Source organism: Numida meleagris, chromosome 5 (assembly GCF_002078875.1).
Source record: "Numida meleagris isolate 19003 breed g44 Domestic line chromosome 5, NumMel1.0, whole genome shotgun sequence".
Taxonomy (NCBI): Eukaryota; Metazoa; Chordata; class Aves; order Galliformes; family Numididae; genus Numida; species Numida meleagris.
Genome location: NC_034413.1, coordinates 46,298,222 through 46,321,678, shown reverse-complemented (window position 1 = coordinate 46,321,678; position 23,457 = coordinate 46,298,222). Strand labels below are relative to the sequence as shown.

The 23,457-nt window shown below is 36.6% G+C and overlaps 2 protein-coding genes across 15 annotated transcripts in view; one reads left to right on the top strand and one right to left on the bottom strand.

The window, feature by feature from the left end:
- The window catches only part of ADAM23 (ADAM metallopeptidase domain 23), a 71,536-nt gene extending 48,366 nt beyond the window's left edge, over positions 1 to 23,170 (top strand). For 2 of the 9 annotated variants that reach the window (XM_021400736.1, XM_021400745.1), the window contains 9 exons: positions 283 to 333; positions 812 to 875; positions 2,148 to 2,253; positions 3,092 to 3,211; positions 3,991 to 4,159; positions 5,779 to 5,890; positions 13,387 to 13,477; positions 16,445 to 16,499; positions 19,959 to 23,170. In XM_021400736.1, the coding sequence (XP_021256411.1) occupies positions 283 to 333; positions 812 to 875; positions 2,148 to 2,253; positions 3,092 to 3,211; positions 3,991 to 4,159; positions 5,779 to 5,890; positions 13,387 to 13,477; positions 16,445 to 16,499; positions 19,959 to 20,072 (882 nt within the window). In that variant the 3' untranslated portion in view covers positions 20,073 to 23,170. Of the gene's footprint in view, positions 1 to 282; positions 334 to 811; positions 876 to 2,147; positions 2,254 to 3,091; positions 3,212 to 3,990; positions 4,160 to 5,778; positions 5,891 to 11,449; positions 11,664 to 13,386; positions 18,930 to 19,958 lie in introns of those variants that run through there. The other 7 variants (XM_021400739.1, XM_021400744.1, XM_021400737.1 and 4 more) reach the window with 7 other exon arrangements.
- Positions 13,420 to 23,457, bottom strand: part of DYTN (dystrotelin) — a 56,110-nt gene continuing 46,072 nt past the window's right edge. For 2 of the 6 annotated variants that reach the window (XM_021400752.1, XM_021400749.1), the window contains 2 exons: positions 14,943 to 15,168; positions 13,420 to 13,557 (listed from right to left, as the gene is read on the bottom strand). In XM_021400752.1, the coding sequence (XP_021256427.1) occupies positions 14,944 to 15,168 (225 nt within the window). In that variant the 3' untranslated portion in view covers positions 13,420 to 13,557; position 14,943. Of the gene's footprint in view, positions 13,558 to 14,942; positions 15,169 to 23,457 lie in introns of those variants that run through there. The other 4 variants (XM_021400751.1, XM_021400750.1, XM_021400754.1 and 1 more) reach the window with 4 other exon arrangements.

Sequence of the window (23,457 nt, the reverse complement as noted above, 5' to 3'; positions counted from 1 at the left end):
ATTATCCCCAAATATTAGTTACCAAATATCCTGTTAATGAATACGTTTGTTTTGATTTTTATTTTGCCTGAACTTCTTAATTCCTTCTGGGGATATGCAGAAAGTTAGAATCAAACCTTGCTTTAATGGCTCAGTATGTTAATTTCTTCATTTTTATTAGTAGCTATAAAAATTCCTGCAGTGATTATGTTACCTACTTCCTTTATATGTTTTGCAGTTGTCATTTAAGACTAGGAAACTTCCATATGTGATCCTTTGATAAATAATCTTACTTCTTTTCAGTGTCCACCAAATCTTCATAAACAAGATGGATACGCTTGTGATTCTAATCAAGTATGTAATGTTCTAAAACCTCTGCACATCAACTAGTGCACATCAACCAAATACAAATTTTCTTTTCTTTTTTTTTTTTTTTTAAATCCTGTCTTTTGGATTTATGCATAGATTTTGTCTTTCGGTCATCGACGTTGTTCATGCATTATACACCTTATTCATAGTAAGAATTTGCAGCTTGAGTAAAATCCATGTGGTATCTACATTTTGAATGTAGATATGATATTATCCATATAGATATGTTCTCAATAGCTATGTAAATGAGAAGTATAAAGCAGCTGCTGAACTCTCTGTGCATCTTAGACGTCAGCTGACTTTGAGAATCTGAGCCACAACGTGCATTCCATCTACCCCCATTCATGAAAACTTACATGTCCCAAGATGTGGGTGAAGAATCAAAATCAGACATTTGTCAGGGGTGGGAAAAGAAAGGCATCAGTATTCAGATCTCATTGCTAACCTGTTGTGTTTTGTTTAGGGTCGTTGCTATAATGGTGAATGCAAGACAAGAGATAATCAGTGCAAATATATCTGGGGATCTAGTAGGTTGACTTTTACTACCTTAAACGTATTTTATTTGTCGTTCATTCCTGTCCTTGACTGTACGTTTACTTTTTGTTGTTTTTGTACAGGGTTTCTGATCAGCAGACTGCTGTGTGAAACTGACTTGATTGCCAAGTGAAATTTCAAGTTGCATGCTCATTTGCATGAGTGATGACAGTGAGACTGTCCTGACCTGATGTGGGTTGCAGACATAGATAGGACAGCAAATACTTAGCCCTGATGGGGTTAGGTGACATTAGCGACTTAGATATAGTGTTATGGGGGGAAAAGTGGGTTTGAGGATTTTATTTTTCTATAGTTTCTGACAGATGTTTTTGGTTGTTGTTGCTTTCTTTTTAATGACAGCTATCAATTCCCTTATCCTAGCACTGTTTCATGCTAAAGCTCCTTCTGTCTTCATTACATCATCCCACATTCAAGAAAGCTAGTACAGTAGTATAAATTTAAATATCCATATCACAAACTTAAACCCAGATATGTTGGATAAAATTGTACTTGTGAACTGTGCAGCTGACACAGGATAAATGTTCTGTTCAGTGACTTTGAGACTGTTCAGTAGAGGATGTCTTGTACTCGAGCACTGAATGTTTTCTTGCATTTTGTCTAAACATAGCTGCAACTGCCGATGCTGCCTGTTTGAGACTGAAGAATCTCTACATTTTGGGGGGATGAGACAGGAGGGATATAGCTTTTACATTTCTTGTCTATCTTAACACAATACAAAATACGCTGTGTAAGTGTAAAATTGAATGGAGATAAGATTTTCTTTGTGTTCTGATGCATTTTTAAGTGTTATGCTGCCCCCTCATGCTTATTTATTTATTGATAATATTAAAAACAGTAGAAGTTTTTGTTAACTAATTTCTTTGCATCTCACATGCTTATATTTTAAATCATTTGGTTTGTCTTCCGTACGTGTGATTTTACTGCAAATGACTCTTATTTACCCTTACGTTATTGTCTTCTGCAGTGGAAAAAACTAGATTAATGTTATAGGCAGACATTAAGAAGGAAACAAAATTAGACCACAGATAAATTCAAGTGGCAAAAACAATACAGTCACTGAAGAGATTGATTTTAGAATAGTTCCAAGCAGATTTTGAACATTGAGGATTATCTTAGAAAAGCCATTTGTAGGTGGAGCGTGTTCGTACGTTCAGTATTCCCATACCAGAAAACTGCTGCAATAAAATATTGTGCAGATTTTCATAACCTTTGGAAAGTACATTCCTTTTTCTCTTCATCAACAGAGTCTTCAGGATCTGACAAATTTTGCTATGAGAAGCTTAATACAGAAGGCACAAAAAAAGGAAACTGTGGAAAGGATGGAGACCGATGGATTCAGTGTAGCAAACAGTAAGTGCAGCTCAGTAGAGCTGATTTCCATTTAAAAAAAAAAAGGTCAATATTGGTTTAGTATTTTCTACTTTTTCATCAATTCTTTTGCACTATCAATTGTTTTGCATTATTTTGAATCTTCTCCCCTTCACGAGGTTTCAGCTTGAAAAAGTACAATAGCTGTTTTCTGAAGAATTCCGAAGAATCAGCAATATGCTTTTAAAGAATTCCAGATTTTAAGAAGGATATAATGTAATTTCAATGCTCTCAGAGAGGCTGGGGGACAAGGCAGCAAAAAGTCACACTTTTATGTACAAATGAGTGAGATTTGGTGTATATATATATGTATATAAATATGTATTACGTATAAATACATATAAAATATTTGCAAATAAAGTAGATTCTTTACCAAAATTAACGCACACACTGCACGTTATTATTACTATGTTTCTATGTTCCTGCAAGTGAAATAAAAAGCAATTAAAAATTCAAACTTCGCATTAATGTAAAACGTCAAAGCTGTTAAATGTATGAAAATGTAATTTAGCCTGGTATTACGAAGCTGCGTACAATTTGGTTCCTTTCCATTGTGTTACATATGGAACATGGATGAGTTGTTGTTCACATGAATCTTATATAAATGTTGTGCACTGGTACGTTAGAATGTATGACTACTTGTTTCTGCCTCTTCTCAGTCACACCAAGTAGTGTTGTAGATCTAAACTTACATTCTGAATGTCTGTTGTGTGGCTTATGGCAATATGTTACTTAATGACATTAGCAGCATCGTATCCAGTCTGTCTTTCTTGCAAGTTTAATTCATAGCACTTCAATAACTTCTGATTTTGTTTTACAGCGATGTTTTCTGTGGTTTTTTGCTCTGCACTAATCTTACTAAAGTTCCGCGAGTTGGTCAAGTTCAAGGAGAAATTATCCCAAATTCTTTTTATCATCAAGGACGAATAGTAGACTGCAGGTAAAAGATAATGCAGTGTTCCAAGACGATTTTGGTCTGTCAAATCTAATTGAATGAAGATAAATGTAAAAATGTATGATTTAAAAATAATTGATATCTTAGAGCAAAATTATTATTCTGAACGGTATTTCTTGTGATTAAAAGAAAAGATTCCGTATTTAAAAAGGGTAGAAAGTGGGTTGCCCTCTCTTCCATTCTATCTGGACTCTATAATAGAAGAATCGCATGGTCAAGAGTTCAGTGTTCACCATTATATTTTTCTGGGAAAAAGATAATTGTAACTGCCAATGATCTGTAGATTAAAGATAATACCTGCTGTATAACTGTAGGAAAAGTGACGGTTGAGAGGTAGGAAATTGTGAAGAGTTGTGACCAGGTAAGATCTTAAAGGTCTTAAAGTTCATTTAAAGGGCGGGTAAATGGGTTTTAGTCTACTGTGCACACTACTGGATTTGTATTATAAAGACGTTGGCAAAATTATTGTCATGCTGAGAGTACTCTGGTAGGTAGCCAGAGCCTGAGTAATCAGTGATTCTTAACTCCTCAGTTATTCCACAAAGTTGTGTATTTACTTCATTATCTAGACTTCATTTTGGTCTGACTACTGCAACACTCTGTCAGTGCTGTGGACAGACATAAAGACTACAATTTTGTTTGATCTTTTTATATGCTTGAACATGAGAAAGTCACAAGGATTTTACTATCTACACTGACACGTTTAATATTTTCCAAAGACTGCAGTCATAATACTAATATTACCTTAAATCTTTTTCTCCTAGTGGTGCTCATGTTCTTTTAGATGATGATACAGATTTAGGTTATGTAGAGGATGGAGCTCCGTGTGGTCCTCAAATGATGTGTCTGGACAAAAAGTGCCTGCCAATTCAATCCTTGAACATAAGCAGCTGTCCCATTGGTTCTAATGGAAAAGTCTGTTCCGGTCATGGGGTGAGTCTGTGCTTGGAGTTTGCAGCTAGGCTTCTGCAGCTATCTCTGCTAGATCTGATCTTAATGTACCCTGTGGAGTTTTCTACTTGAAAGTGTTCCTGAGACCTGCTGATCTGAACATTTAAAAACAGCAACAGCAAAAAAAACCCCACGTTAAGATTCTGGGGAACACTGCCGTTCTGTGAAACATAGACAACTTCACTTTCTAAAATATCATTAAATTAGTCCTGCAGTTATATCCAGAGTGTTGTTCTTGCTACTATTGAGAAAGTTTTACATCAGTTATTATAAAGACTTCTGTAAAATGTTGTCCATGTTTCAAACTACTTGTCATCTTAAGTTAAACTTCCTACATACTAATGCCTTTATAAAGTTGGACCTGCATTATACCTGATGACTTAAATAATTAAAATTGTAAAATGCTGGACCTAAATAGAGACAATATGTTCTTGAACATATACAAATTGTATCATTTTACATTCAGGTTCATTATATTCTTCTTCTACCTGTAAGTCCATTTGTCTTCAGATGCTAATGTTTTGAAGGACAGGTTCACTGTGTTGTGTGTCTTGATGGTAAGACTGTTAAAAATGTCTCCACTGTAGGGTTCAGTGGGCCTAAGATAGTTGCCTAAGGCTCTGAATTTTGTACATAAAGGGTTTTTTTCCTTGTTATGTGTAACTGAAAATGAGAAGTGAATCTGAGCCCTGCAAAGTCAAGAAAAAATTAAAAAAATTGGAACGTAGAGGATCTAGAAGAGATCTAGAAATCTTAGTATGTTTGAAAAGTGGCATGAGTAGTTAGAGACGTCTGCTACCTTTTCTGTTTTGTTCTGAGTTATTCTAAAAGAATATGTCAGTTGATCAAACCTGTAGTAAGATGCACTTGTCATCATCTTTCTAGGTGAATTTCTCCAGTGAATAGTGCAAGAAGCAGAATGAGATAAAAGTAAAATGAAAAAAATAATAATCACATATGCTACTTCCAATCCTTAGTGTGTGGGTTACTTAGTCTGAGGGATTTTTTGGTATTATGTTCAAGCTTTCAAAAGATATTATTAGCTGACACCTAATGATTGATTTCCCTTTGAATCTCACAATCAAAACTCCCTTCTTTGTTCTGTCTAATTCTCATGTCCTCTCATGACAACAAATCCACTGAAAATCTTAGCTGTTTTTCTATATGGGAAGAGGCTGTAAAGGAGAGGTGGTAAAGCATGACCAGGTCTTGACCATTTTTAAATATGAATGTTTGTATTCTTTCAGGGCATCCAGGCTGAAAGGTTGTGTAGTTAGTGAAGCTCTAATGACTGTAGATAATTTGTTAGTGGATGAGAGCTTCTGTTATCTCTTAAATCCTGTGCAGACGTGTAGTGCAAATGATGACAGAACCACTGGGAACTCTTCTGCTTTTCCTAGCAAATGAGTATATTTAGAAGGTTAAAGCAAACTTTCAGGCTACCGGTGTATTATTATACTCTTTCTAAACACTCAGTGCTATTGCTATAATATATAAACAGATAATTTGTTATTCCATGAGTTAACTACCTAATTACTTGTTAAACAAACTTAAATAACAGCAGTTGCTTTTTAACTATATTTTATTATTTTTGTTTCTAGGTGTGCAGTAATGAAGCCACTTGCATTTGTAATTTCTCCTGGGCTGGGACAGACTGCAGTATTGATGATCCTATCAGGGATACTGGTAACAAGAAAGATGAAGGACCCAAGGGTTTGTGTGATTTCAGTTTTGATATTATTTCTAATATTCATTACTTTTTTTTTCTGTCAATACATGGCAGTAGAAAGAAAAATACTATGCAGTCCTGTTCAGAGCCAGGTAGTAAAATTCTGCTTCACATAAATGACGTAGGTCTTCCTCCTTTGAGAATTTATTAAACTTTTATTTTTCTAATTTACATTTTGGGGAGATCTCAGTAGGTAGCAATATGTAGTTTCTTATTGTTTCAGTCTCATTTCTTCTCATTTTTTCAATCATTTTCTTTGTGACTGGAAGCTCACTAAATGTAGCTCTTCCATTTTACATATCTGAGTGTTCATATTTTATTAGAGATTTCCAGTTCTCTTAGCTATTCTCACACAGTTCAGATGGCTGTGGAATAAAAAACAGAAAAAAGTGGAGTGTCCCATGTGAAAACAGCTTTGGTTCTTGGGCATCGAGATTTCAAGGGATAGAAAAAAAAAATTAAGGACTTGTATTATTCTTACAGCCATTATTGCTTACTCTTGTTTATATAGGAGGTATTCAGTTCAGCTGAATGTGAGGAGTTATTGAGGAAATAATTAAACAAAAGTGTTTTCCAAAGAGGAAGAAACGCACTTGAGATTCTCTCTGAATTCTCTGCCTTGGGCTGTCTAAGGTTTTTAAGCTTTTTCTGTTATCAGGACATGGTCCATATCAGACTGTCTTTATCCAGAATTATGTGTTTACAGGTAAAGCAATAAGCACATGTTAGACCTGAAAAAAAATTTTTCAGCTAAATTGCATTTCTGGACTCTTCAGTCCATTCTGCAAAGCTGATGGAAAGAAGCTTAACGATGTAATAGCTCACACTGCAATTGATCACTTTTTAAAATGTCTGGGGCTTGAAGGGAGTTGGACTCGATGACCTTTGTGGGTCCTTTCAAACTCAGGATATTCTGTGATTCTGTGATGAGGAGATAGAATTTGGGTGCGTCCCTCCAGAATTGCTCCACTTCTGTCATGTGTGCCATAATCTTTTGGTCCAGTGCTTCCAGTAGACCTTTACCAAGAACTGTGGAAGAGGCCATCTTAAAACAGGTTCCTAGTGCGAAGGAAGCTGTGTAGAACAGTCTTGGGAATCTTTGCAGATACTTCCTGGACTCCTAACCCCGCTGCAGTTCTTTATAGAACTGCCTGGTTTGTACACTGTCTTACAGAGGTGCTTACCATTCCACTTCCCATGAGAACATTCCTAACTTTGGAACGCTGCTTGCAAAATCTTAAATACTGTGTTGCTGATTTCCAAATCCTAAGAAGTTACTCCCTCCTTTGCAACAGAGAAAGTATATTTATCTTGGTCAGATTCTTGTAATTGAAACTAACTGGAATAATTTCAAATGGACAGACATGTAGTTTATACTCCAGTTTTCAGTGGACTCCACTGAAAAAAGGGAGAATGTTTTTGTTACAAGGTGCTTCAAAGAATTTCAAAAGATGAACTATTTTTGTATGTTCTCATAATAATTTATGGATGTTGAATTACCTGGAAATGAATTCAGGAGCCTGAACACTGACAGCTACTATAAACTCTTTTTGTGCGCTAATAGAGGATTCCTTTGGGAGATGATGTCAAAAGAATACAGAAATAATTTTCTATAGTTCTGTAAAGATCGAAGGTACTAAAATAATTTCCATTATTTTATCAGCACTTCCTGTGTCATTGCCAGCATACAAGTCTGAGACAGAAACCAAAATACTTGTTTTTCCTTAGCCCTAAATTTCTGTTGTATTTCAGAGACAGACCGGTCTCCTTTTCTCAAAACAAACAAACAAACAACAAAAAAAAATAGAACATGGATTCAGTTGTGACAACATCATCATGTCTCAACTAAATCCAACATCAGAGAGGGATATCTGGTCTATAGAGATGTCTAGAATATCTGACCAGAAATCTAAGGAACAAGCTGGGATGAATATAATCTGACTTTCTAAACTAGAGCGAATGCAAGAAATCAAGCCTAGACAGAGATAATAGCCATTCCTGTGGTACTGGTGTCGAACCTTTTTACAGTTTTGATCATGGTTACTGACTGCACTTTATGCACGAGAGTTTTTAAGCAATTATATTCTCATGAGTGGAAAACAGTGGTTTTTTTTTTCTTGTTCTTCAAAGAACATGCCTATATGCAAAGAAAATTGGAAAAAGTTTTGAAGTATCACATTGAGGATATACTTTTTTTCCTCTGTATTAGAAAATGTTGGATTTATTTTCATCTTTACATAAGCAGGTTTATCAATTAGGGCAGCAGTGTGTTTCGTTTTGACTGTCAAAAGGTATTTGACAATCAAGATATTTGACAGATTCAGACTAAAATCTCCCAGGAAGTACCTGCAAAAAAGTAGAAAGCTATTTTGTATTATATTAGCAATATTTTTTACAAGAACCCCGGAAAATGATTTCCAGTGCTTATACAGTTCTTTTACGAATCATCATTTAAAATAAATCCAAATTACTTCCATCTACTTCCTGCCTTATACCACATACAAGCAGAGACACCAGCTCCTTCTTACAGGAAAAACCTCTTGATGATGAGTTCTTCTTTGCATTAAATTTAGTACTTCTGTTGGAACTGTTATACTTTGATAGAAGGGGGAAAAATGTAAATAATCTAGAAACCTCTTTGTACATTGTTAAAAGCTTTGGGAAAAGATTTGCTTAAGTCAGTAGCTGGTATGTTATAGAGTTGAGAGCTTTAATTTCTTCTGGTTTCAGCTGCCTACTATGAGAGCAGATGATTAGTTAGGGGTAGGTTATATACTTTTTCAGAGATGTGAAAATTCACATAAATTGCTTTAAAATTTTTCACACCATAGGTTCTACCATTTTTCTTGCAATGCTTTGACTACGTATAGCAAAGAAGTATTGCTGTTTGTTTATATATTATTATGATAATTGATAATTTCACCTTTTGCTGCATTTTTGAGAATTTTGTGTCATCCATCAATTACTTTTGCCTCCATACTGTATTTGAGGATTTAAAAATTAGTGGTTCTTAAGTATATTTATACATAGGTCTTAAATTAAGCTAAACTCTGCAACCTACTGTACCAGTAGACCCACGGGAGAGCAGCTCAGGATGGTAGAGGTGTTTGGGGAAGCAAAGGAGTTCCTGCTGTTAGTGTTCGGCTACTGCAGGAACTTCGAATTCTTTTACAGCGTTGGCTAATAGGTTTGAAGTCAGTGGGACTCCATATGCACACAAGATCTCTCTTTGCAATTTCATTTATAGAACTGGGCCTTTGTTTGACTAGTGGAATACTGTTTGTTTGTTTTTAACACAAAAACTTATGTCTCAAGTGTGTGTGTGTGTTTGTGTATACGAAACAAACAAAATTAAGAAGCAGCATGAAGATTATAAAGTCTTTGTCCCTGAAGAAGTTCCCATGAGAGAATGCAGATGCTTGTTTATGATCAATTATGATGCAATGAATCTATCAAGATTTGAACTTTTTACAACATATGAAATACAGATACTTCTTTTTCTCAAAAAGTTTCCTTCAAAAATGAAAAATAAGGCCTCAGCATTTGTGAATATACTGTGAATATACTGAAATCGTAGAACATTACCTGAAGCACAATTCCAGGGTAGGTTTTGTCTTTTATAAGGTGTCATGTCTTTACATTATATAGAGAGTAGTAAAGGCAGTTAAAAGGAAAATATTGCAAACTAGTAAGGGAATTAATTTAAATTGGTTTTTTTTTTTTGGTGTTTTTTTCCACATAAAATCAGTGTTTCCAAATGAACAGTTTCACTTGCTTAGCTATATACTATGGATCCAGAATGTTTCCGATGACCAAAAGGAAGTTTTCTAGTTGGTGACTGATTTACATTTTGGCTGTTTTAAACTTAACAAAGCAGTAAGTCGAGGATGTTCCCTGTTTAAGTAAACAAGAATACAACCACAAGCTAAAAGGAATAGTCTTACATTTACGGGAAAGCTTCTCGCTGAAATATTTGCAGGCATTCAAATAAGACAAAGCTTATGTCCGAAATTTTAAAGCTACAGTATTTGGTAAATAGAAGTTTGATAGGAGGCTTGAATTGTTTACCAGACAAAGGTTTATACAGTAAAATATTCCTTTGAGGAATTATTTTATGTTTTCATTTCAGACATATGCGATGTGATCACTTCCTTAAAAAATCTTCCCTTTTCCCTCCAAACAGTGAGCATGGCCACTAACAGGCTAATAGGTGCAGTGGCAGGGACCATTCTGGCCTTGGGGGTGATTTTTGGAGGCACAGGGTGGGGAATAGAGTAAGCATTTTTCTTAGTTTGAGTTTTATGTTTGGTGCCTAGTGTGTGAGGTAACCGTATGCACCTGAGCCCTCTGTGTACTACCCCTTTAGCTTTGTCATGTGGTGATCGTATTTGTCTGTGATTTGACTGTGTCTGTGTCGTGTGATTTGCTCATGCTGTGTTGAACCTTCTCCTGTCTGGGATAATGTGGGGCATAAAAAAAATGAGTTTGTGAATTTTTACATTGTCACTGTGAAATTAAATGTCTGAATGTTCACATTTTGCCAAATTGAGAAAATAATGGGAAAAAATGTAAGTTTGTAATTCTTTTGCGAAATAGAATCAGGGTAACCTGGGCTATTTGATAAAAAGCAGAAACTGTTATGTTCTCTGGGGCTTTTAGTCTAATAACGACTCACACAGTCTAGATAGGAAAATGAAAGCTGTTGATCACAGGGTACATAACTCGTTCTACAGTAAGGCTTCCAATTATTCTGATTCTAGTATTCTGTTACCTCAAGACAGTAGAATACTGAAGTGTAGAATTCATATATAAATACGTATAAGCAGTTTTTACCGTCCTTATAATTTTGGGGAACTGGAATCTTAAGTGTTAGCCTACTAACTCAATTTTAGCAGTGGCTTTTTGATTCTTATATATGTACACGGGGCTTGCTAGAAAGATGGAGAAGGTTACCGGTGCCTGTAGCAACAGGACGAGGGCCAATGGTTTTAAAACTGAAATGAGGTAGATTTAGATTGGCTGTAAGAAATACACTTCTACAATGAGGGTGGTGAGTCAGTGGAACAGGTTGCCCAGGGAAGTTGTGGGTGCTTCACTACTAGAAGCGTGCAAAAGCAGGTTGGATGGGGCTTTCAGCAACCTGGTGTAGTGAGAGGCATCCCTGCCCATAGCAGGAAGACTGGATGACAGCTCTAAGAGTCTCTTCTAAGCCTAACCATTCTATGAAAAATAGCTGTTTAGGATTCATTTATTATTTTACACAGTTTAGTAACTTGTCCATTAACTTAACCTGTCTCAGATCTCTCTTCTATTTGAATTTTCATTGAATTTTTCCTCAGTCTTTTTTCAAACATTTAACAACCAGGGAACACAGTAAGAGGCTAGATGTTTAAAAGTGACCATTTAGTACATCTTTATCTAATTTAATTTATAATTTAATCCTTGGTGTTTTTTTGTTTTTTTTTTTTTGTGGGAAGATAGCATTCTATGGCTAGAAAGAAATCAGCTTTAGAGTTTTTCAAGGTTTCTAAAATTTCTTACAGGTAAATTAGTTCCTGTGTTTGCAGTCTTTTGTTGTGTGCAATCATTTGATAAAATGCAGAGTAAGCCATATATCCAAGTTGGATGTAGTAGCTCACTGGCTTTCGAAAAGTTGAAAGCAAGCCTTAATTGGGAGAATGGTGCCCATCAAATGGCATTCATTTACCATCCACCATGCTCACTCCTATTAATTTAGAGCCAGGTGTGTCTTCAAAGGTAAGTCTAAACAAGGTATTTTCTAAATTGTGAAAAATAACCTTTTAATTATTGTTGTCAAATCTGTGTACTGCTCGTATCTGTGAAGTTCACACTATTTCTTTTCAGTTTTTTATTAATATTCCTAAATACTCTTTTTGTATGAATTGCGGGAAGCAATTTTAAAAGCAAATGCTTGAAAGGATTTGGGATAATGTCTAAGCCTCATTCCATAATTTTGCTGTACTTGTAGCAAACAAACAGTCTTCCTGAAGTAAATGTGTAGTCCTCAGAAAAGAAAGTATTCCACTGAAGTTCATGGCACAATATAGGGTAGTTTTTTGTTTTTTTCCCCCCATGAAAGATGAGGGGAAAGTACATTTTTATTATACCTGACTTTTATGTGTACTAATTTCTAGCAATAAATCATACTTATTTTCAGCATTAGTTAATGACATGTTTGCAGAGTAATTGTTTCGTTCTGATTAGTGTTAAAAACAAAATCTGAGGGCTGACATGGTAAATGTGGAATGGATACAATGAATTTAGGTCACAGCTCTAAATCCTAGACCTTAGGGTACTTTCTTTTTGTAGTGTGTGGGACCTGGCAGAAGGTATAAAATGTTGAGTTACTGCAGCTGTCCTTCCTTTGCTGATCTCTGGCTACTCCTTTTCTTCCTCATATTAGCTGTCCAATAGCATTCAAAACCCATTTTTTTCATTTTGTGGCTGTACTGAAGTGTTGATTTTGAGAGACTGGGATAGGAGGAGCTAAGAACTGTTTCTAAAGACTATTCGTGAATATTTAAATGTTTAACACAGTATGCAATATATTGCAAAATAACTGTTGTTGGTTTCGATTTGCCTTGAGCTCAGATGCAATTGGCTTTACATCAAAGACTGCTCAATAGGCATTTTTTTTTAGCAGTAGCAGAGCAATTAAAATAGTAAAATTCTCAATTGTATCATCTGTTTTCTTGCACCCCATGTAAATAGAGCACTTAAGGGTCAATTATGAATTTCTTATTTAGGTGTTCTCTTCCTCTTCAGAAAAGTGCACAAATATATTTTGTGCTGCTGCTTTTTGTTGCTCTTTTTTTTCCTGCTCCACCCTTCCCCTCTTTGTTGTTAAGTAGCTTCTTGAGGATGATGAAGAGATGCTTTGATGTTTGGAAAGCTTAATGGGAATGCAGCTTTTATATCAACTTCTGTTCCTTATTATGTAATTCTTTCCTTTGTCAAGAATTGTTTGTAAATTTAGCATTGACGTAACTAGGAGGAGTCTGGACTCTTAACCAGCAGCTCAAATTAAAGTATCTACCACCTTTCACAATCTATATAAAAAAAATAGAGGGTTGTGATTTTTTTTTCATTTGCTGTCGTCATAAAATATACAGCATTTATAGTTCTACCTTTAAGTTAAGGAATTATTTGCAAATATCTTAGTGACCTCCTTAGTTGAAAATTAATTCACTAGACAACAGAGTAAAAGTCACAATGGAATTTACTCTCCGGTATTAGATATTTATCTATGGTAGAAGTTAACAAAGCACACAGTGCAGAGACCAACAGATTTCTTCATTCTCTTGTTAAAAGTAAGTTGGGCCTGCTGAAATGGTCTACAGACATCACCTTGTGTGCTGTCTCTATTCCTTGACTTGTTGGCTACCCTTTAAGTTGCTTCACTTTATGTGAATAAAGTGGTCGGTTCTTACATCTTTCTTACCATAATCCTTTATCACAGGTCCTAGTGCCACCAATCTTATAATAGGCTCCATCGCTGGTGCCATCCTGGTAGCAGCTATTGTCCTTGGGGGGACAGGATGGGGCTTTAAGTAAGCAATGCCGCATGTCTTCTCTTCAGTGGCTCTGGCAGTTCTATTTCTTGCTTTCATCACTAAATGTTGAGTTCCTGCTACAAGAGTTGTAAGTTAAGTCCTGAGCAATTGATGACAAATTAAAGAGAAAATCACACGTGCTGAACAAGCGGAGCAAATGGATTCAAAACTAGCCAGTGTCATCGGGGTGCAAAGTTGAACAACAGTAAAAGAAACAATTTAACATTCATGAGTTCACCTAACAGCTAGCAAGCAAGCTCTTGTTTTCATTTTCATTTCCAGCTAGTAGTGTCATTCTCTTTCAAGAGAAATTGAATACAGGGGCTTAAAAAATGCATATGATAAATTTCTCACTGTAGCTACGGCTTCCTCAAGATTAGCCTTCCTTCTGTAGCAGGCAAAAGCTTTCTTTTCCTATGGAGTTGACTGAGCAGGTATCAATGACTTACCCTGTGTGACCTGCAATAGGGAACCTGCTTTAGCAGGGGGGGTTGGACTCGATCTCTTGAGGTTCCTTCCAACCCCTGTGATTCAGTGATTCTTGGGCACTGTTTATTTTGAATGCAATAGTACATTAAAACTGATTTTTTTTTTAATAACAAAATCTTTTATGTGAAAATACTAAGTACTGGCAGTAGGTGAGTAGTTTTCAGTAAAAAAAGTGTGTTACTGAAACAGCTGTCTCAGAAATACCAGGGCTAACTTTTGGCTCTTGTTGCTGATTTTTTTAGCATTGTTATTGATTCACAACTTTAAGAATTTTAGCTCAGGTTTAGAGAGAACATTTTGAAAGCTTGAAGTGTCTTCTGAAAAATGAAAACTGCTCTCGCCCATTTCTAATTCAACATGTTTTATAATTAACAAGAGCAGCACAACAGTCACTCTACTTGGGACTGTTAAAGGAGAGTCTTGTACAAAATTCTTGTTTCTTGTTTTTTTCTGGCAGAAGTCTATATGCACGCATGGCCCATATTTGGTATAAAGGGCCTACATTTAGAACCAGTGGTTTTAACCTTACAAATCATGGAAGCGTTAAGCACAGAAACAAGTAATTTCTCATGGTATTTGTTGCTATTGCTTTTCAGTAACGTGAATTACAAGCAAGCCATGTTACGACAAACTGTAATTCCTCAACAATCAGGGCTTTATAATAATTGAAAGAATATAATATATGGTCTATATTCGTATTCTATGTCTGAGTTGAGAAGTAGAAAAAAAAAGTTTCCTAATTGATTGAGAAGATTATCAGAATTGAAATTAATGATCAGGCCTATTTATCTGTTCATTCACTTTCAAAGTCACCTAAAAATGTTTGTTGTCTTATTTTTGACTATTTCATTTCCTTAGGATCTGGTGGCCTTAATGACGCATGCATATAGAAGAAAAATAAAGCTAACTATATCTCAGCCCAGGTGAAAACAGAAAACAGTTTGCCCTTTCTTCTGAAAAAGACAGTTCTTACTTCACGTTGTGCTGCTTTCCAGTATTGATGCTTTCAGAAGGACCCAGGACCTGCTGCATTCTTTCTGGTATTTCTCCCAGTGCTGTTCTGGGCTTCGTGCAATGCACCAGAGCTGGCGGGGAGCAGGGGAGCAGCGTTCCCTGCATGTCCTCTTGGCACTGGCACAAGGTGCAGGCTGTGTGGTGGTAGCAGAGTCGCAGCGCTGGTGTTCCGGGCTCCTCATCTGCTTCAGTAAGAACAGATTTAATACAAAATTTCTAAAAAAACCTCAGCCTATCTTTTTTTCTAAGCCTGGGTATATTATCTTTTTAACGCCTGCTGATAGGCTTACCGTGAGCTCCTGTTTTTGTTTGGTTGGTTATTTTTTTACAGCTCCTTCTCAGTTAAATAACTTAAGTAAGTCCTCTTACTTGTATAATAAATACCCCTGGGTCAGCTTCTAAAACTTGTAGTTGCCACAGCATATCTTAAAGCAACAAAATTTTAATATAGCCCCACATATTTTTCTTAGTCTCACTATATTTCTGAGATTAATATTTTCCATATTTATAAACAATTTTTTAAGTACTTAGGAACGTTTAATTTGTTGTGTTACTTCATTGTATCAATGCTCAAAGAAAGAGATTCCAGTGAGGTCTGTGTTTTAGAGTACACTGACAGATCTGGAGTCAGGTGTGGGAGAGACCGACACTGATAGATTGAAAGACGTCTTTATGTGGAGGTGCAGTCTGGGTATTGAGCTTTTCCTCAGAATTTCTGTACATACTGGGCACATTCCGTAGCATTAACTAACACGTGCACTTTTTTTTAAACTGTATCCCATAAGACGCTAAGTTACAGGAGAGAATTCTTTTTCCCTAAACAAAGCATATAAGCAATGCTTTAAGCTAGCTTGTGCCTTAGCAACCAGTGGCCCAGACTGCAGCCCTTCTGTAGCAGCTGCTGGCAGTTGTGCAAGCAGTGCGTGCGCTCACTGGATATGCCTGCAATCAAAAACTTGCATGAGCACAGATGGTTAGACAATTCCTCTCTGTCTTAAATAATACAATATCTGATAGTTTATTTCTTCTGTGTGCTCTGCATCCTTTCTGCTACTCTCACAAATGTTCCACTTTGCATCCTGCTGTCAGTCCTTCGCCCGCTTATTTCTAGAAACTTGTTATCCCTATAGAGAATCTGTATTGGAAAAGTCTCTTGAAACTGCTCTTCTTAATAGAGCAAGACACAAGTGTTCATTCTGTAGCAGAACCTCAAATACACTGGCCTGGCCTAGCTCACAGCTTGAAGTGCATGTTTCTTTGGGGGTTGGTGGCTTTTCAACTTGTGTACAACAGAGGGCTAACACATGTAGACCCTCTCCTACTTTGCTTCAAAACTATCTGGAGAGACAGATGAGGATTTTAATGTGTCCTTTTTAAGCAAGCAATATGTTTAGTCTCTGCAAATGTGAGAGAAGGTAGCTAATGCTTTACAAACTGGGAGATGTGATTTCTGTTTCACAGGTTATCAGATTTTCATATGAACATACGGTACTGTGGTGTCAAGTCCAAATCAAACGTAAGCTGCAACTAAGCAAACTTTGTTCATGAACTGAAATGGGGTGGGGGGAGGCTTGAGGGGGAAGCATAAAAGAAGGCTTGATACAAGCTTAGAGAAATGAGGTTGAGACTTCCCGTTTCAAGAATGAATTCTAGATTAATTTTTCTAATCAAGTTGATGTGTGGATAGGATAAGGAAGGAAAAAAGTTGACTGACAGAATTTTCAGGGACATAGAGTCTCCTTAAACATTTCTGGCTTGGAGTTAAAGGCTCTAAGAGGAAACCTCGTTAGGAGGTTGATTTTACTTCAGTTGAGCCCTGTATAGTACTTTTAAAGCTGTTGGATTTTAAACTGCATTTCAATCTCTACTCTGCTGGGCAGTGTAGAGAAATACAGCATTCATGAAACATGACATTAATTTCAGTGCAGCAAGTCTGTGCAAGATTTCAGTATATGACATTTTATACAGGACTGATCTAGGAAGGACATTTTTACAATGAGAGTAGTTTTTATGTGGGCTTTCTGCATTGGCTGCAATGTCAGTTTCAGGGACATACGCTTGCCTATTCTTCTAGTATATATTCACTTTTGCAAAGCTACTGCAGTAATACAAGCCAATTAAATGCTTTTGTTGCTGACTTTAATGCTATTAAGGTAATTTTTAGCAATGAAGGAATACTGCTAAGGAGCAATGCTAGTAAAAGTCAGGTGAAGGCACGTGAAAAGCTGCTTCTCATTATATCACACTGCATAAGTGGCTGATAGAGAAGAACTGATCATAGGGACTGTTCTGGATAGTTCCAGCAACTGTTTCTTGACTAGAGCTCCAGTTTTCTGTTTTTTAAAATGGGGGATTAATGGTTGGACTGAAGTCTTGCGCAGTCCATATAGATGCTACATTTTTAGCTGGTCCGTGCAGATGCATGTAGATCCCAAAAGCTTATGCAAGATGAGACAATAAGACACTTGATGAGGAATGAGGTTTCAGTCCCTTACTGGCACTTCTTTAAAGCACGTAGTATGACCTGGATACAGCCATTACCTACACAAATATCAGCGTTAGAATCACATGATGTATTTTCTCACTTTTTTTTTTTAACTACTACAATAAATAGCAGGTCAACATTCTCAGCTGCTAATTTTAGCCTCTTGTTTTCTTAATTTCAATCAGGTATTGTTGTTTGGTTTTTTCAAACAGAAAAGGGTTATTTATTTAATTTGTTTAGAGACAGCAGACTTTTTTTTTTTTTCAGATAGAGGGAAGAGTTTTAAAGGTTATTTCAGTAATTTTTTCAGTTGTGTACCACAGGTAATTACTGTCATACATTAAAACATTCCACTGATTTTCTAAGGGAAAAGTTAATTTATTTTGTGACTTAGGCTCTAACTATGCAATGTTTGAAACAGCTCTCAGCAGGTAGTAGTGCAAAGTAGGACTGTTGTTTGTGTCCTGGGCCAAGTGCTCAGAGCTCCTGTTCTGCAAATACTTCAGTTGTGTGCAACTAGGCATGATTATGGGCCTAAAGTAATAGGTATGAAAGCAGGCCCTGAAGATGTATCTGTCTAGTTAGATGATGTGATTGGACCAGAGCCATGGAGATTTAGCAGAAGCTTACTTGATGTTTAGCTGAACGCTGTATTGCCTTGTGCTACTATAACACATAGGTAAGAAACAGTGCGGACTGCAGCTACCCACGATGTGATAATCACCTTGTTTCTTTTCTTTTTGTTGTAATTTTCTATGGGAAGATAGCAACTTGTTCTATTTGCTGATTTAAGAATACTGTCTTCATTTGAGCATTAGAACAGTTGATAACTCGTGATGAAGTTGTAAGCTGGGTAGCACCTCAGGCTCTCACTGATGTTTTACATGTGTGTACCATGCTGCCTTGTTCACCCTGTACCTGATACGTAGTATTTAAGGAGACTGTTTCAGGTTCTTATCTGAAATGTTTTTCTGGTGTCTCAGGTGTTTGGTTTTCCTCCCTCATACAACACTGTTACCAGAATATCCTAAGTGAAGAAAGGCAGTAATTTGATTAGTATCATATTCCTTGAAGTGCGTATTTCAGCTGGATGAAGCTAGGGAACGAGCATTGTTTGGTCAGATCATAGAATGCAGGGCAGGGACATTACATTCATACTACTTACCATATGTGGTTTCTTGCAAGTTGACCTAAATATATATATATATTTATATATTTATATATATATATTATATTTATATATATTATATGTATATACACATTTGCTCACCTCAAATTTACCCGTAGTACAGAGAGAGGATAGATTGAGATGCAGAAGTAGTATCAAGCCTAATGAGTGTTGTTACAGTACTTGTAGAGGGCAACTGCTAGAAAGATGAACATAGTGATATTTTAAACACCAGTAATTCTTACACAGCACACACTTTACAAAAATGTAGACAGTGGTACTAAAAAAAAAAATAAAATAAAATAAAAATGCCCAGGAACTACCAGCCTTTGGCAGTCTTCTCGAAAAGAATTTGCCTTTGCGCACAGCCATTAGTCTCTTAACCATCAGGAAAACTGCGTATAGTAAACTTATGAATATTGCAGCAGTCACAGTAGTTAGCAGGCCTGCAGAAAATAGAAAATCCTGGGGATGGTATGTAGCTTTTAGGGAATTTGTGAATTCCTGTTTCATATTTTTTGCATGTCAGTTTGGTGGCGGTAGTGGTGCATACGCCCAGTGGGAGAACTAAATGCATGAGCCCCTTGCTTGATGCCCCACATAAAGCCAGATACCGGGGAGGTTGCACCTAACTTTTGTTGTTGCTTTGTGATGTCTTGCTGTTTGACATAGGGTAGATACCAGTATCGTAGGAGCCTGGATATCACCTACCAGCTTGCTATCTGCTTTTAACATTAAATTCTGACCATACAACTTACAGAACTGTCCAGTCTCCTTCGAGTGCGATGTCTTTGCTATATTTTGCACCTTACTGAGATTCACAGCAATTATGGTCAATAGTGTGGTAAGAGCTCACAGAGGCACTCAAGGTTTCCTCACATAGAACATGCAAACTAAATTTTGGTGTAACCAAAAACGAGCACCTGCTATGAGAACCCAAGTCTCTGTTTGCTTATGTACTACTTACTTTTGGCTCACTTCTGCTTAGGCATATGCACGCTTTCTTGGCCTAGTGGACACACACTACTATGGTTTGAGCACTTCTACAAATTTATACCACTTAAAGTACAACAGAAATAATTAAATTCTGTACACCATCATGACCTTTAAACTTCATAAAGAAATGGATACTTGTTACTATGCTACAGAAAGCACGCAACCAAATTCCTTAAATTGTTACCTCTAGCAAACGTTACGTGTTGTCTCAGTGTGAGCCTTTTACTTTACTATGACCTCAGCATTGGTTTCGTTCCTGTTATATTTAACTAATGATCTGCCCCTTTTTTTTTTTTTTCCCTACTCCTTATGATGCGACCTGGAAGAAATGTCAAAAAACGAAGGTTCGATCCAAGTCAACAAGGCCCTATCTGAAGAAACGCAATTCAAAGAGCTGCTGCTTTCACTACTGGATTTTGGGTATGATGTCTTTGCTGTAGCTGTGCAGGAACTAAATAAGGAAGAACACAAACAATAGCTACAACTTCAATGTTGAGATGTTTGGAATTGAGGAGAGAGAAAACTGACCTTTTTGGAGATAAGTTGAAAATACTTCCTCCATTCACCTTTCACTGGTTATTATTAACTGATAAGTTAATAGCAAACTATTTCAAAATCAGTTGTTCTCTTTTTTTCTTTTCTCAAACAAAGGAGGAGACAAAGACCAAGTGCAATAAGAGAACTATTCAAAAATCATGAAATAGCGGGAGATTTTTTTTCCAGCCTACGGGCACTCTAACTTCACTTGCGTTCGCATGACTTCCTTTTTCTTAACAAACTCCAGTGGCATGAGAAGCTAATTTTGAAAGGGAAACCTGCATGGCTCACATTATAAACAACCAAGCTAGCAAGCTGACCCCAAGCAGAATCTGCAGCCCAATAACTACAAACCACTGGGAAGCTGATAGCAGGCTCTGACAGATCTTCCGGCCATGCAGTGCATTTTGTAACCAGGCCTCGGAGCTCCCGGCTCCATGAGCTCACTGTCTGATGGGCCAGGAGTCTGTTGGACGTGGAAGCAATTGAGTGATGGACGGAGTTCTCCCAAGAAGGAAAAAGTGTAAATATGGAAATAAGATTTTGATGTATCATTTTCACAGATTATAAATATATATATATATACAGAAGAGGATTTCCATATCAAAAGGTTCTATTCTTTATGTAAATCTATTTTTGATGTTGGTATTTTTTTTGTTGTTTTTTTTTGTTTTTTTTTTTGCTCCCCTCTTATTCTGTAGCATGTTTTACAGCCAGTGCTCTGGGCTTGCTCAAAAAAGGCAGAGAATAGCATGCAGATGCAGGGAGTTCTAATACCAAACAGATGTGATCTAAAGTTTGTATGCTTAAAACCAAAAACAATTAAAATGTATAAATGCGTATCTATGTATTGGCTGTAAGTCTGGATTACTTTTTATTTTTCGCTGATTTTTTTGGCAGATTTTCTGTAATATAATGTAAGAAAGTAACACCCTCCAATTAATCACGGAAGTGCCAAGCTTTTATTTTTTTTCTAACTCTAGCTTTTTTTCCCAGTTGTCTAGATCCTGTGATATAAAAATTTAAATAAGCCTTAAAATACTTACAAAATGTTATAAGCTTGGAATAAGTTTTTCTTCCCTTCTGCTTACCCAAAGCAACTTGCAAAGATAACTGACATTTCTAATGCACTCCCTGTATCTCCTTGATGCATTCCACTTTTCCAGGTATAACACAAAATCAATCTTTTGACACTTTGCTGCAGATAGCTAGTTACAAAATATGCAAAATCCATACAATTTTAGGAGGGGTCGTGTGTTGTAATTATTTAGATACACCTTGTGTACAAACAGATTTTTCAGAGAAGTGCTGGGCAGCAGTACTGCTCCTGTAGTAAGCAGGCTACCTGCATATGTCTGACATGAGAAAGATATGAAGAGAGCAACTTTAGGGCTCCCTTATAGGCCTGTGAGATCTGGCTCATCCTGTTTATCTTGATTTAAAAAAAATATATATATACATGGAGTAAATCAATCAAGTGAAGCAACCTAGAAATCTTATTGCTGCAACTGATAACCAGAATTCAGGACTTCAGTAATTTTTGATTTAAAGGTTGGATATTAGTAACTATAGAACTGAAGTTACGCGATCTATTTTCAGTGGAAATCCACTTCTTAAGTTAGCTTTAAGATTTGGAACATTGAGAAAAATTCTGCAGATTTCCTGTGACTTAAAAAAAAAAAAAGTAATCTTTCTCATTTCAGTTGTATTTCTTACGATAACGTTGAATCCAAGAGTCTCACAAGAGAATTACAATGTATTGTTTTGGTTGACAGTTATTATTAAATGTTTTTAAACAGCTTTAATAATCACATTAAACACTTACTACATTGAGTTAAAGGTGCTGCACACAGGTAGTCAATATTGATACATATTGTAAATCATACTCCAAACAATTCCTGCCTGACTTCAAGCAGAATTAAGTTTCTATGGCAAACCAAAAATCCTTGCAAATATATCAATGTCCTATAAAATTAGTTTGGTTGGGAACACGATCCCCAACTTCGTTAGAGTTCTGCTCCTGAAGCTGTGTAACCACAATGGAAATGCTACTGGTTGCCAAAAACTAAAATCAGTTAAATCAACTGGATGTATGTAAGCTACCTGTGTAATAAACCTTTGAGAAACATTTCACAAACAACATTGTAAATGTGCGATGTGATGTTTTAAATCAGACCACAGTGGTCCCCAGCTACTATGTACATACAGTCAGTGCTGGAGTAACTTTTTATTTACCCCAGCGGTTTCATAGGAATTACGATTTCTTGACTGAGTTTACGCTCATCAGCTGTTGCCTGTATGTGGAAGAACACACTGGCTCTCTGCCCCACGTGTACAGAATGCAAGTGATGACACAGCACAGAGCGGGTTGAGGCTGAAGTGCTTTCTGTGGCACTAGACGATAAAAGCTGTTGTAGCTAGGTGTTCAGTTTCCACATCATGTCTTTGCTGCGCTTTGGAAAGGACATGTGCATTTAATTTGTTCATCACAGTGTCATCAAAAGACGTGGTCAGTAACGTCTGCAGTTCACCCACTGTATGTTTGTTCCACTATTTACCTATTCACCTGGACAAGAAACTGCGGGAACTGTACAGCTTATTCCAGTTTGCTGCATGCTCTCACTGAATTGATGTGATCCTCCTAAAAGAGATCTACTAGGCAAATTAACAGATGTACAGGTGCATGTTAAAAGAAACGGATTACTTAAGGCTGGAGTTTAACAAATCTTTCTTTACTATGCAAAGATCGGTATTGCACAAATTTAAGACAAATGTCTGAGGAAACGCCATAGAATACTTGAAGTTATACTTCAAGCCTACTCGGTCATGTTTTATATTCATTATTGCTTCCACTATTTTTAAGTGCACAACTTGATGTTAGGAATCAGTTTTTGTTTGAAGATAATATTCGTATTTTGTTGGCTGCTAATGAATGGAAACTCAATAGTCTTTGTTTTGCATCTTAGCAAGATGAGTATTAAAAAACTTCATGAACGTGGAATGGGGGAGTTTTTAATTTCTATTCATTTTTTTCCTCATTTATTCTGTTGTTTTTTATAATTTGCTGAAGATGTCATCACAGCTCTAGCAGTGGAACATGACAGGAAGTTACTTTTACCAAAGATCTCAGACCGTCCCATGTCACAGCGAGGTTCCCTCCGTGAGAGGACACTGCCCGCAGGCTGCCTGACACCAGCGGCTGAGCAGAGCTGCGTTAGTCCCCTCTGCTGGCTGCAGGGAGGGGAATGAGACCTGTGTGCAGCAGTTAGTGGAGGGGAGCCTTTCTGC